Below are 13,842 nucleotides of genomic sequence, written 5' to 3' on the forward strand. Positions count from 1 at the left end.
TCAAGGAAATGTTAGAGCAAAGCACTGTTGCACACCCACCGAGACTGGATACCGCTTTGACTGGGCGGCGAGGGACAGTGATGACCGTGGTAGCGTAGCGCTTGACGTGATTTGGGAGTTCTGCAGTATGACCAACTGAATTTGGGAGTTTTATTTATTTATTTATTTATTGACAAGTATTTTGATTGTTTGTTTTGTCGAGGCTGGGCAGAGCTATAGTGCTGCGTCCCAATTCGCATACTATCCGTCCTAAATAGTATTCGAAAATAGAATTAGTATGTCCCAAATCACAGTATGTTTAAAAAAGTATGCCAAAGATTCCCGGATGGTCTACTACTTCCGGTTTGAATTCGAAGTACAGATCGATGCACACTCTAACGGCTAATATTGCCCACAACACATTGCGCGGCGGACGAGGAATCGATCAGAACTACAAACACGCATAAAACGTGTTAAAAAAACTACAAACATGGCGGATATGCGAGACCAACAGACAGGTAGAGAAAGTAATTTGAGTGATAAATAATCAATGTCTAACCTGATTAAAAAAATATTAATTTAATGTTATCCACGTTATATTTCATCTGCAGCAACACTGTGAACTTTTATAATGATACGTTTGGTCATTAACTTTTAAATGCATCATTATGCAAACACATGAGCAGAGTATGGGATCAGATTCCCGCATAAAGTATTGCAGTCACGGATAAAAAAATAACAAGCGTGAAAACAAAATTTAAAAACGCAAGTAAAAATATATTGCACAAGATTTAAAAACGAAAGCAAAATTTTTCAGAATAGCAAACAATGGTCACGGATAGAAAAATAATAAGCGTAAATCAAAAAATTAATAACGCATTTTTAAAAATAATAAGCATGAATCAAAACTTCAAACACGTTGAAAATCATGCACAACATTGAAATATTAATGCAAAATTATCTGACTTGCGCACAAAATCATGTTTTCCTTGGTTATATTTCTCTGTTGTTTCTGCTCTCAGTCATTTTCTGCTCATATTTTTATTTTTTGTGCGCTTATGCTGTTTTCCCTTCGCTCTTGTTTCCATGTTCTGCGCTTGCTTTCCCAAATGTTGCGGTTAGAGTTTCATGTAAATCAGGGTAGATTTAAGCCTCATCATTGGTCCACTAGTTCTTGGTTGACAGCTCCTCCTCAGCCAATCAGTCGAAGAGGGGCGGTGACGTCACTCCAGTGCGCCTCATTAGCTCCTATGTTCATCGTTCACTTGTACAGGTGAAAATGTTTAACTGTCAGCTGGGTAACATCTTTCCATACAGGACACCGTTATATGTGTCTGTCTGTTACTGCTGTACGTCTGCCTGGCGATCCGTTAACGTTAAATGAGCCATCCTAGCGACCCGTCGTGGTTATATTCACCTGTATTCATTCGGCTATGACCATACCGCAAAAGGGAGCAGCCACAATATGCTCCTGGCTTGCGAAGTCACCATTATATAGGTCTGGTTCGCCCATATCTGACTAATAATAAGTCCTATACTGTTAGGAGAGGATAATATGAGTAAGAGTAATACATCCCAGTCACAATTGTTTAGTTTGTTAAACTGTGTGTAGGCAATAATTTGCTTATTTTTTTGTCATGTATTTGTTTTGTTTTTTTTGTAAACAGCTTTGCAGCTTTTTCTTTCATGTACAGTATGTAATTGATAAGGTTGATGGTTTTGTAAGATTTATCACATTTTGTGTTTACAACAATAAGGAATATCACAGGAGGAAGCGTGTTTCCCCCGAATATCAGCTCCATTGAAAATCTTTATTGAACTGTAGTATAAAATCAATATAACAAGTACATTTTGAATTAGTTATATTGTAACTATTTTCTCATTTTGCTCTATTTTGATGAAGAGTCCAAACAAAGCCACAGCAGAACAGTGTCCTACAAGCAACACACAGCAGCCTTTCATACTGAATGATTGACTTTATTTCTCACTGAATGAATCTGCGTTTGAATGAATGATTTAATGTCTTACTCTAAAGATACTTGCAGCCACCTGCTGGGTGTTTTACTTTCATATTGTTGCTGTATTCTAACCTTATATATTTAAAACGTTAATTTTATGCAATTATATATGTAGCTTGTTGCATAGTGTTTATTTAAATACACATACTATGCAAATAAATCATTGTGTACATATCAAATCGACCTGTTCTCTGTAACTGTCTCCTCTGTAACACTACCACTTTCATTGATCAGTAGTCAAATCGATGCAAAAACATTATTCATTCATTCATAATTAATTGATCAATTTACTCATTTAAGGTTAACGGATCGCCAGGCAGACGTACAGCAGTGACAGACCTAACTACACGCGACGCGACGCCGCGACACGCGATAAAAGGCATCTTTTCCATGTTAATCAGAGTTTTTGTCCTAACTAGCCGCGACGGCGACACGCGAAATTTCTAATTTAGAAACGGTTTCTATTTCCGCGACGTCGCGGCTGGAACAACAACATACAAACTATATGACAGTAGATAATCTCAGGTGATTATATGCTTTATTCAAAGTTAAACGTGTCTAATATGAGTTTAAATATCATATTGCGTGACCCTATAGCCATACTGAAAGCAACAACAGATAGTTTACCTCAGATCTTGAAAAATAAATTAAATCAAAGATGACCATTAAAACTGTGAACTCACTGCAAAACCAACAAGTGTATTCCATAACAAAGATGTTATCAGTCACTCAGTATGATTTTTAACTATTTATTTGTATTATACAGCTGCAAATAAGTATTTGAACACCTGAGAAAATCAATGTTAATATTTGGTACAGTAGCCTTTGTTTGCAATTACAGAGGTCAAACGTTTCCTGTAGTTTTCACCAGGTTTGCACACACTGCAGGAGGGATTTTGGCCCACTCCTCCACACAGATCTTCTCTAGATCAGTCAGGTTTCTGGCCTGTCGCTGAGAAACACGGAGTTTGAGCTCCCTCCAAAGATTCTCTATTGGGTTTAGGTCTGGAGACTGGCTAGGCCACGCCAGAACCTTGATATGCTTCTTACAGAGCCACTCCTTGGTTATCCTGGCTGTGTGCTTGGTCATTGTCATGTTGGAAGACCCAGCCTCGACCCATCTTCAATGCTCTAACTGAGGGAAGGAGGTTGTTCCCCAATATCTCGCAATACATGGCCCCGGTCATCCTCTCCTTAATACAGTGCAGTCGCCCTGTCCCATGTGCAGAAAAACACCCCAAAGCATGATGCTACCACCCCATGCTTCACAGTAGGGATGGTGTTCTTGGATGGTACTCATCATTCTTCTTCCTCCAAACACGTTTAGTGGATTTATGACCAAAAAGTTCTATTTTGGTCTCATCTGACCACATGACTTTCTCCCATGACTCCTCTGGATCATCCAAATGGTTATTGGCAAACTTAAGTCGGGCCTGGACATGTGCTGGTTTAAGCAGGGGAACCTTCCGTGCCATGCATGAGTTCAAACCATGACGTCTTAGTGTATTACCAACAGTAACCTTGGAAACGGTGGTCCCAGCTCTTTTCATGTCATTGACCAGCTCCTCCCGTGTAGTTCTGGGCTGATTTCTCACCTTTCTTAGGATCATTGAGACCCCACGAGGTGAGATCTTGCATGGAGCCCCAGTCCGAGGGAGATTGACAGTCATGTTTAGCTTCTTCTATTTTCTAATGATTGCTCCAACAGTGGACCTTTTTCACCAAGCTGCTTGGCAATTTCCCGTAGCCCTTTCCAGCCTTGTGGAGGTGTACAATTTTGTCTCTAGTGTCTTTGGACAGCTCTTTGGTCTTGGCCATGTTAGTAGTTGGATTCTTACTGATTGTATGGGGTGGACAGGTGTCTTTATGCAGCTAACGACCTCAAACAGGTGCATCTAATTTAGGATAATAAATGAAGTGGAGGTGGACATTTTAAAGGCAGACTAACAGGTCTTTGAGGGTCAGAATTCTAGCTGATAGACAGGTGTTCAAATACTTATTTGCAGCTGTATCATACAAATAAATAGTTAAAAAATCATATATTGTGATTTCTGGATTTTTTTTTTTAGATTATGTCTCTCACAGTGGACATGCACCTACAATGACAATTTCAGACCCCTCCATGATTTCTAAGTGGGAGAACTTGCAAAATAGCAGGGTGTTCAAATACTTATTTTCCTCACTGTATAACACCGTGTCCTAACTACACGCGACGCGACGCCGCGACACGCGATAAAAGGCATCTTTTCCATGTTAATCAGAGTTTTTGTCCTAACTAGCCGCGACGGCGACACGCGAAATTTCTAATTTAGAAACGGTTTCTATTTCCGCGACGTCGCGGCTGGAACAACAACATACAAACTATATGACAGTAGATAATCTCAGGTGATTATATGCTTTATTCAAAGTTAAACGTGTCTAATATGAGTTTAAATATCATATTGCGTGACCCTATAGCCATACTGAAAGCAACAACAGATAGTTTACCTCAGATCTTGAAAAATAAATTAAATCAAAGATGACCATTAAAACTGTGAACTCACTGCAAAACCAACAAGTGTATTCCATAACAAAGATGTTATCAGTCACTCAGTATGTGTATTTAATGATGTTAAAAAGCTTTAAAATTTATGAATTAGATTATAAACGTATCCATTTCGTTCTTCCAGAGAGAGCCCGCCCACACAGGCTTCTGATTGGCTGTGATATTTGATTGATTCTGTCGCGTCGTGGTGTCGCGTCGCGTCTGGTGTGGACACCCAAATTGCTTGTCGCTGGAATCTTGTCGCGTCGCGTGTAGTTAGGACACGGTGTAACGGTGTCCTGTATGGAAAGATGTTACCCAGCTGACAGTTAAACATTTTCACCTACAAGTGAACGCTGAACATGAACATCGGAGCTAATGAGACGCACTGGAGTGACGTCACCGCCCCTCTTCCACTGATTGGCTGCGGAGGAGCTGTCAATCAAGAACTAGTGGACCAATGATGATGCTTACCGCAACATTTGGGAAAGCAAGCGCAGAACGTGGAAACAAGAGCGAAGGGAAAACAGCATAAGCACACAAAAAATAAAAATATGAGCAGAAAATGTCTGAGAGCAGAAAAAACAGATAAATGTAACCAAGGAAAACATGATTTTGTGCGCAAGTCAGATAATTTTGCATTAATATTTCAATTTTGTGCAATATGATTTTAAACTGTTTGACGTTTTGATTCATGCTTATTATTTTTAAAAATGCGTTATTAATTTTTTGATTTACGCTTATTATTTTTCTATCCGTGACCATTGTTTGCTATTCTGAAAAATTTTGCTTTCGTTTTTAAATCTTGTACAATATATTTTTACTTGCGTTTTTAAATTTTGTTTTCACTCTTGTTATTTTTTTATCCGTGACTGCAATACTTTAGGCGGGAATCTGATCCCATAGGCAGAGTTCTCGGCGTGAAAGACCCGCGATGTGCTGCTTTATTTCTCTCCAGTAGGGTAGGAAATCAAATTAAACGAAATGTGGATGATGTTAACTGTGATAAGATGATTAACAGGGCAGTTTAAACAGTGACAGGATGCACGTAACTAAGCAACAGAATGTCCGTTAAAGAGGCAGCTATGATGAAGTAGTATGTCCCAAAGCCTGCCTACTATTCTGCTACATACTCAAAAGTATGTACTTTTTCTTCACAAAAAGAGTACATACTTTTAGGGCATAGTATAAGTAGGCGAATTGGGACTCAGCATCTAGTGTTTGTTTCCTTTTTCAGACCTTTCAGTTTTTTTTTTTTTTTTTTTAATCTTAGACAGTTCGTTGCCACATTGTTTTGTTGTCGTAGCTAATCTGTTGATGCCAATTACGGAAATAACATTAAAATAGTTTATTTTAATATGTAGCAATACTTAGCCAAACCATAACCCCTTAACTGAACGAAATACATATATTATTGTTACCTTCTAACAAATATAGATCTGTTTTAAAAATATTAATATTAAAATAACAAAACTGCCTTAACCCCAAGAAAAGTTAAGTACACTAGTAGAAATTCGAATGGGAAAATGTATTCACAACATGTGGCAATGCCATTTTACATTAGCTATATATTAGGCAGTTTTTGCTGTGATAGTGGGGCCCATTGGTTGTAGGCATAAGCATGAGTGTTTTTTAGTATAGAATCCAGAAAGACACACTCTCCAGAAATATGAAGGAGTCTAATAGCATCAGCGCCCTTCCAGTTAAGTTATGTGTACCAACACTTATACAATTAGAAAAGACATTGCATACATTTTTGTATCAGCAGGGCATATGGGGAGTGAATACAAATGAACTTTGCACAAAATGGTTTTAGGTTAAAGGGATAATACACTTAAAATGGCAGCCTTCTCATTGTTTACTCACATTCAAGTCATTACAAAGCTGTATGATGCACTTCTCTGGAAAACAAAATAATATATTTTGTCCATTCAATGAAAGTCAGTGGTGTCCAATGCTGTTTTGGACCCCACTGACTTCCAGTGTATGGATGGGAAAAAAAAGAAAAAAAGAAAGAAAGACAGAAAACAGTGTGACATTTTTTCAAAATATTTTCGTCCAGCATTTTCATGCTTCAAGTTAACATGAAATGCAACCTGTTTTTTTCTTATTAAAATTATAGGGAGAGAGTTTGTGTGTGTGTGTGTGTGTGTTCTTGGGAGTTGTGACAGATGGGTGTTAAAAACCAGAGCCAGTTGGGAGGGGAGAGGTTAAACACTATAATCATGTGCCCCTTTACATCCCATTTATCATAATAGCAAGGCAGAAGAAGTTGTTGAATTTTGATTTTAGATTACACTGATAAATGTATTTGCAACAAGACCAGGAACTTGAATTAAATCAGTGTCATATTCATGTTGACTTTAATTTTTAGCATTCAGAGTTGTCTTACCCAAATGAGACTAGATACCACATTTCATAACAAATCATGTCTTTCTTTCTCAGGAATTTGCCATCATGACAGAGGGAGCCAGTGAGTGACCTTACACAGAGCCTTAGCTCTGAGTCTTAAACACAGTTTCATAAGAGATTTTATCACTTAAATGTATATTAACAGAATGTTTTGGTAAGAGTAAAATAAGAGTGATCTGTCTTGATGTCAGCAGCAAAGTAGGTTTCAGTGGACAGATGGAAGACAGCCATCATCTGCACCGTTGTGGGAATGTGTCTTACAATTTCTCAGGAAGTTCCTGCTGTAATGGTAGGAGAGATTCCTGCAGCTGTAATTTGGTTGGCGAGTCACTAAAAATAGAGGCTGTGATTCATAACGAGTTTAGGACATACAGACAGATTTAACACTTGTTGTTTGTATTTCAATGTGTTGCAGATAGTATAACTCTAGGATTAAGCCAGCTGGTGGCTGACTGCTGTGGTTCTGTAGCTTACAATCCCCTTAATGAGATTTGCTGTAATGGCAGTATTCAGACTCAAAGCAGCACTCACGCGCTCTGCTGTGGCAAAGGTAGCCAATTCATTTCATGGAACTTGAACACCTTGACAGGCGCATTGTTCAGATTTTATACATTTTTGCGTGCTTAAAAATTTTTGTTGAGGTTGATTGATCTTTATACCATTAGATTGAGGAAGACTTCTTTTATAATGACTTTTCTCCTACACTCATTTACAGACATGTACTTGACCACATCTCATTTGTGTTGTGGTGAAAACAACATATTTCAGCGGAAGGAAAACCATTCTTGTTGTGGCAACAAAACGTATGACATGACAACCCACTGCTGCTGTATTAACACTACTACGCTAGAAGTAAAGCCTAAAAATGAAATTTGCTGTTCAGAAGCAACAGGTGTGTGTAAACCGCTCTTATAGTGATTATTAGATAAAATAATTAATAAATAAAGAAATGTGGTGCAAGTGGCTAAACAGTGGAGCAAAGACATCATGTACCTACTGTTTTCTTTCATGTGTTTTAGTCACACAGTAATATATCTGTTTGTAGGTTATAATCTGAATCCTGTTCTCACAGATAAAAAAAAAGAATGCCAGCAAGGCTCTCCTCCCACTTGGTGAGTCAAACAGACTCCAAGAGTATTAAGGAACATAAGTAACAGCTATATTTATTCACAACTTTTCTTTCTTAGTGACTATACATTTTACAGTAATATATATATATATATATATATATGTGTATATATATATTGCTACGTGTACTGCAAACCTTGCTACGTGTACTGCATTAGGCTAACCGAGACTTGTCACAGCACTTGAACATTATTGCTGTGTTGTTGATTTTGATTGCTTCTATTGTCCTCATTTGTAAGTTGCATTGGATAAAAGGGTCTGCTAAATGACTAAATGTAAATATACAGTCAGGTCCATATATATTTTGTGACTGACACAATTTTTATAATTTCGGCTCTGTCAGTCACCAGAACAGAATTAAAAAATAAAAAGATGATCAAGATGAAATTGAATTGCAGACTTTAAGCTTTAATACAAGGGGTTAACCAAAAATATAACATACAATGCTTAGGAATTACAACCATTTTTATACACAGTCTTTGGTCTTGGTCATGGTGGAGAGTTTGGAATCTGATTGATTGCTTGCTTCTGTGGACAGGTTGTCTTTTCTACAGGTAACAAACTGAGATTAGGAGTACTCCCTTTAAGAGAGTGCTCCAAATCTCAGCTCCTTACCTGTATAAAAGACACCTGGGAGCCAGAAATCTTGCTGATTGATGGGGATCAAATACTTATTTCACTTATTAAAATGTAAATCAATTTATAACTCTTTTTTTTTTAATGCGTTTTTCTGGATTTTTTTGTTGTTATTCTGTCTCTCACTTTTCAAATAAACCTACCATTAAAATTATATACTGATAATTTCTTTGTCAGTGGGCAAATGTACTAAATCAGCAGGGATCAAATATTTTTTTCCCCCCACATGCATACATACATGTGTTTTTGTGTAGGAATGTTAAACCTTGTCAACAGTATCTATTGCATGTTGACTACTGTAGAAAATAATTCTACAGGTCTATTTTATAACAATTTTTCTGTGTTTGTTTTTATGTGTTACTGGAAATCTCAAGCACATTCCCCAAAAACTCAGGTAAAGCACTTGGCATCCTCATTGTGTATTATTTTTTTTTTTTACAAACCTCTCTTTGATAATGATCATTTGTTTTCAGTTTCAGTATCTATCGCTAGTCTGTTTAGTTCATACTTGCCTAACCTCTCATCATTGTTGGAAATTATGATGATTGTATAATTATTGTTGCAATAATCTCACACTCATACTCATTCTGTTCTAGAACTGAAGTGTGGATCAAAACCCTTCAATCCCCAGAAAGAAATTTGTTGCTCAGGGAATCTGTATAAGAAGGCATCAGCACTTACCAAGGTATTGCCTTTTGACCTGAAGCTTAGTTCTGCAGAAATAGAAAATAAAATAAATTGGAGATTTATCTGAACACAGTGATTTTCTGAAAATGTGCTTATAAAGTATTTGGAGAAATGACAGTATACAGTATTCATAAACTCTGCATACATTATTGTACAGTATTATGTATACCTGTGTCTTTCAGTGCTGTGGCGTAGATGTATACACTCTGTCAGATGACAATGTGCTGTGCTGTAATGGAACCCTTCATCTCAATGTGCCTGAGCAATCAGAGTGTGTTGGAGGTGTTATATATACTTCAGCAAACACTACTTGCCAAATGTCGACCCGTCCTCGCCATGGCGAGCACTGCTGTGGAGGACAAACCTTCAATCCTCACACACATGTTTGCTGTAACGGACACAGGTAGGCCCACAGAGTACAACAATTTCATATGATTTAAAAGCAAACTTAGTGCCAGATTTACTAACAGTCTGCGCTAGTGCAAACCCTCTTTTGCTATCAAAAAACTGCTGTCTGGATGTAATAAAGACATGCAGTGAAAAACTAAAAAAAGGTGTGGACAGTTATTTTTACAGTTTATGGGCCATCTACAATTCTAAATGTATTTTTTCATAATGTAGAGCTACTTTTGAATGACTTTTGATTCTGTAGATCCAGATTATTTAGCTACCAGTATGGGATACGTGGGTCATGCTAACCAACCAATCCTTGTCCCTTGATCTTAACAACACAACCACCATGAGGGAGTGACATGCCTTATGTAGACCATATTTGTCAAAAGTATATATCATTTATTTAGGGGTAAAACTGTAAAAAGTTACTCACTGGTCTTTCTATGCATGTTCCAGCTCAAATATGTCTCGGTCTCAGGTCAGGGAACAAATAGCAGCACCTCTGTGAATCTCTAAAAATCTAGTAGCTTTAGGCAAACCAGATTTCATGAAGTCTCTACCCACGCTGTCTTGACAAATGAGGCTTTGTCTGTAACTGGAAAATCACGTGTCACATCTGAGACACCATAGGGAACGTGTTTACTGGCACTGCATTTCTCACGGAAGATTTATTCAATTGGTACAACTTTAAAGTGGGAGTCTCTCAATCATCCAGGCCACCCGATAAACCCTCAAGACATTTTAAAACCACTAACATCCTGAAAAAGCTGCCCAGTGCAGTTTCTGTGTTGGTTGTTGAATTACTTTTCTTTCCCATTTATTTTCTATTTAGCCACAACAAGAAGAATGGCAATTTCTGTTGTGGTTCAGAAGTCTATGACCACCACAACCAGTTCTTGAGATGCTGCTCAGGTCATCTCTACAACCTAACCCATTTACGTGGGAAAGCAGAGTGCTGTGGAAGCCTATTGCTGCAATATGATAATCAAACTTGCTGTTCCTCCTCAACCACTTCCGTACTGTATGACACCAAACAAAACCACAGTTGCTGTGGGCATTACTACTACAAAACATCCCTGTGGAGCTGCTGTGCTGAACGTCTCAAACCAACACCAAAGCCTAACAGCTCTCCTGCAGAATACAGACTTAAACCACTAACAGACCTGATCCCTGAAATGTGCAATAAAAAAGGTGATGTTCTTGAACATTTATTGTGGTGCAAACTGAAATAGCATTTTCTGGAAGCAGACTAAATGATCTCTTCTTTTGTGTGTGTGTGTTTCTAGTGTTCTTTGGCAAAGTGGAGAGTGTGGCACTTGAAAATGATCAGCGTCGCGTTGTGTTGAAAGTTGTTGGGCAGGTCGATGTAAAATCAGAAAAGGTCATCAAAGACCCTTGGCTTCATTTGTCCCTGGATCACTGCAGCTTTCCTGCCACAGACAACGGCATGACCTACCTTTGGGAGGAAAAACACAATGGAAAGTACAAGCTTCTCTCTCACCCTGTTGACCTAACATCTGACATTCACATGTTCTATTTTGTATGTTACCAAAAGAAGGGATAGACACATGGATCGAGGTCTATTTCCCATCATTTCCAAAAGCATGCTGATTGTCATAAGATTTCTGTCCTGAAGAGAATTTTTATCCTAATACTATTTTATCATTAATGCTAAATGACTCTAGAGGATGGGTGCAATTTTTTTTTGAATGCTAAGAAACTTTATTCCCTTAAGGCAAGTTTCCGAAGTTTCTACCGTGTGTTAATTTCATTTGAACATAATAATGGATTGACCCTGTATGGAGTGTGCAAAAGGGATAGTTCTCCCAAAAATGAGAATTTGCTGCAAATTTACTCGCCTTTAGTCGGAAGTGAGTTTTTATTTAGTAACTTGTAGATCTGTGCTGCTCGACTTGCCAACTGTTTCAGATGATTCGTTCCAATTTGGTGAACTGGTTCAACTACCAAAAAGAAATAGTAAAAAAAAAAATAATAATAATAAAATAAATCTTCTTTACTGGAAATCTTCTTTACTGTTCTACTGAAGAGTAAAAGTCACCTACATTTGAGAGTGAGTGAGTAAATTAACAGCAAATTTACATTTTTGGCTGAACTATTCCATTAAGCTATTTGGCTAAAAGCGTCTGCCAAATGAATAAATGTAATCAATGAATACATTTAATCAGTTTTAGTTTTTAGGTTTGAATAGCTAATATGAAAATGTGAAAATTTCAATCAAATAGAAATCTTTTTATTTTTTATTATTCACATTGAGTTCTCTTTTAACCTTTTAAGCTTTTTAAATTGGTGTGGACATTTCTGTGGGAAATTTCAGCACTAATTCTTCACTGTGTGTCTTTAGTAAATCTGACAGTACTATTTTAATGCCAAAAAACAGTTTGCATTGGCACAAGCTGTTAGTAAAACTGGGACGTAATTTTATATATTTTAAATTGCACTGCATGACCTAATTAGCATTTTTTAAATCGTACTGTATTGTGATATTTTCTTAATCTCAGGTGTATTTAAATTTTTGTTCCACGTTTTAATAATTTGACAGGAATCAGGGGACTTTATATGCTATAGCTCAAAGGTGCTTTTAACATTTAATAGTAATTGTTTGTTCAAAAGCAATTAATTACTTTTTTTCCTAATTCTTGAGAAGACAAGGTTAATTCCCACACACACACACACTCTGTGATAACTCTGTTTTTAACAATTTTCAGAAATCATGTTTTTTCATTGTGCATTCCAATTAATCTCAATCAAACTGCAGCTGGGTTATTTTGATTATGTTTAAAAAAAAAAAAAAAATACAGCTAACTAACACAAAACACAATAAAAACATGATAGCATAATAAAAAAAACATGATTTTTGAAAATTAAAAAAAACAGTAGTCAGTATGTATTTTTATTAGTATTATTTTTTATTTCTTTTCATGAATTACACATTTATAGGTTTGTTACTACTTGCCAAACGGTGATTTTAGTTTATTTACATTTTTAAGCATTATTTTATACATTTGCACTAAAATTTGTTCTAAATATATGATGGAATTTACAGACAAACACATAATACTGTGTAAAGATGACATTTCCTTCATCTGTATATCTAATCTGTCTATCTATCTAATACATGCAGTGACTTCAGAGCCACTCCAAACACTTCTGGTTCTGATTTCCATGTCTTAACTATATACACTTCAACCTTTCATTCAGAAACAACTGTTGTGTGAAGAAAGTAAACTCACTCAATTTGTATCATGGTATTGCAGATATGGAACTTAAAAATATATGTATTACCATTTGTGATTGTATATGAAATATATTGTCTCTAAATAAAATCTCCAGTAGCAAAATGGCTATTTTGTCAGGATTTTAAAATAAAGCGAGTTACAAATTACATTCAGAATAATTTAATATCACTCACAATATTTTGTGTGTGAAAAGGGGTTAAATTTACTCCATAACAGGAACCTCTGTTATGGAGTAAATGTAGTAAACTGAGTAGTCTTTTGCTGTTTGCCGCTTGAATGGTTTAAAACATCTTGAACATTTGAACTCGCAAGACTTAAAAAAAAATATATGCATATACATTTCATCAACTATCCCTATTGTCTTTAGCCCCACCCACTGATTTGCACATGTAGTAGGAAGAGAGGAAATACTAGATATGCAACTACAGGATTACTCCATCAACAAAACCATAGAGATGCCTCCAAGCATTACAAGATTCTGTGTAGCATAAGTGAAAAAACAGTTTGAATTGCATTCTTTGTGACCCCAACAACCGTATCTACATTGGATGTGAACATCGTGAATTTGTCTTTCATGTCAGAGCAGCATAAGCGCTTTGTCGTGGCAATCTGTGCCGCATCCAGTGTAGACCTAATCACTGAATATTATGAGTTCTGTTGTCTTTAGTTATGTTGCACTGTTCACGTCTGGTGTAGACATGGGGTAATATTAGAAAAGAGCTCCAAACAGTGAAACACTGTCTGTCTGTTTGTTTGCTTTACTTTACTGTGGATTCATTTTAAACAAGACAATTCCACACAGGCTTTT

At 36.8% G+C, this 13,842-nt stretch overlaps 1 protein-coding gene across 7 annotated transcripts in view; it reads left to right on the top strand.

Annotated features, from left to right (window-relative positions):
• Positions 1-13,321, top strand: part of LOC131524779 (galaxin-like) — a 13,866-nt gene extending 545 nt beyond the window's left edge. The window contains exons 1-11 of one of the 7 annotated variants that reach the window (XM_058752096.1): positions 1-497; positions 6,967-6,994; positions 7,125-7,222; positions 7,349-7,483; positions 7,649-7,825; positions 7,979-8,045; positions 9,072-9,091; positions 9,294-9,382; positions 9,567-9,787; positions 10,610-10,968; positions 11,064-13,321. The exon at positions 1-497 is cut by the window's left edge and continues 545 nt beyond it. In XM_058752096.1, coding sequence (XP_058608079.1) covers positions 470-497; positions 6,967-6,994; positions 7,125-7,222; positions 7,349-7,483; positions 7,649-7,825; positions 7,979-8,045; positions 9,072-9,091; positions 9,294-9,382; positions 9,567-9,787; positions 10,610-10,968; positions 11,064-11,341 — 1,500 coding nt within the window. In that variant the 5' untranslated portion in view covers positions 1-469 and the 3' untranslated portion in view covers positions 11,342-13,321. Of the gene's footprint in view, positions 498-5,197; positions 6,995-7,124; positions 7,223-7,348; positions 7,484-7,648; positions 7,826-7,978; positions 8,046-9,071; positions 9,092-9,293; positions 9,383-9,566; positions 9,788-10,609; positions 10,969-11,063 lie in introns of those variants that run through there. The other 6 variants (XM_058752097.1, XM_058752098.1, XM_058752099.1 and 3 more) reach the window with 6 other exon arrangements.
• Positions 13,322-13,842: the final 521 nt, after the last annotated feature.

Source organism: Onychostoma macrolepis, chromosome 18 (assembly GCF_012432095.1).
Source record: "Onychostoma macrolepis isolate SWU-2019 chromosome 18, ASM1243209v1, whole genome shotgun sequence".
Lineage (NCBI taxonomy): Eukaryota > Metazoa > Chordata > Actinopteri > Cypriniformes > Cyprinidae > Onychostoma > Onychostoma macrolepis.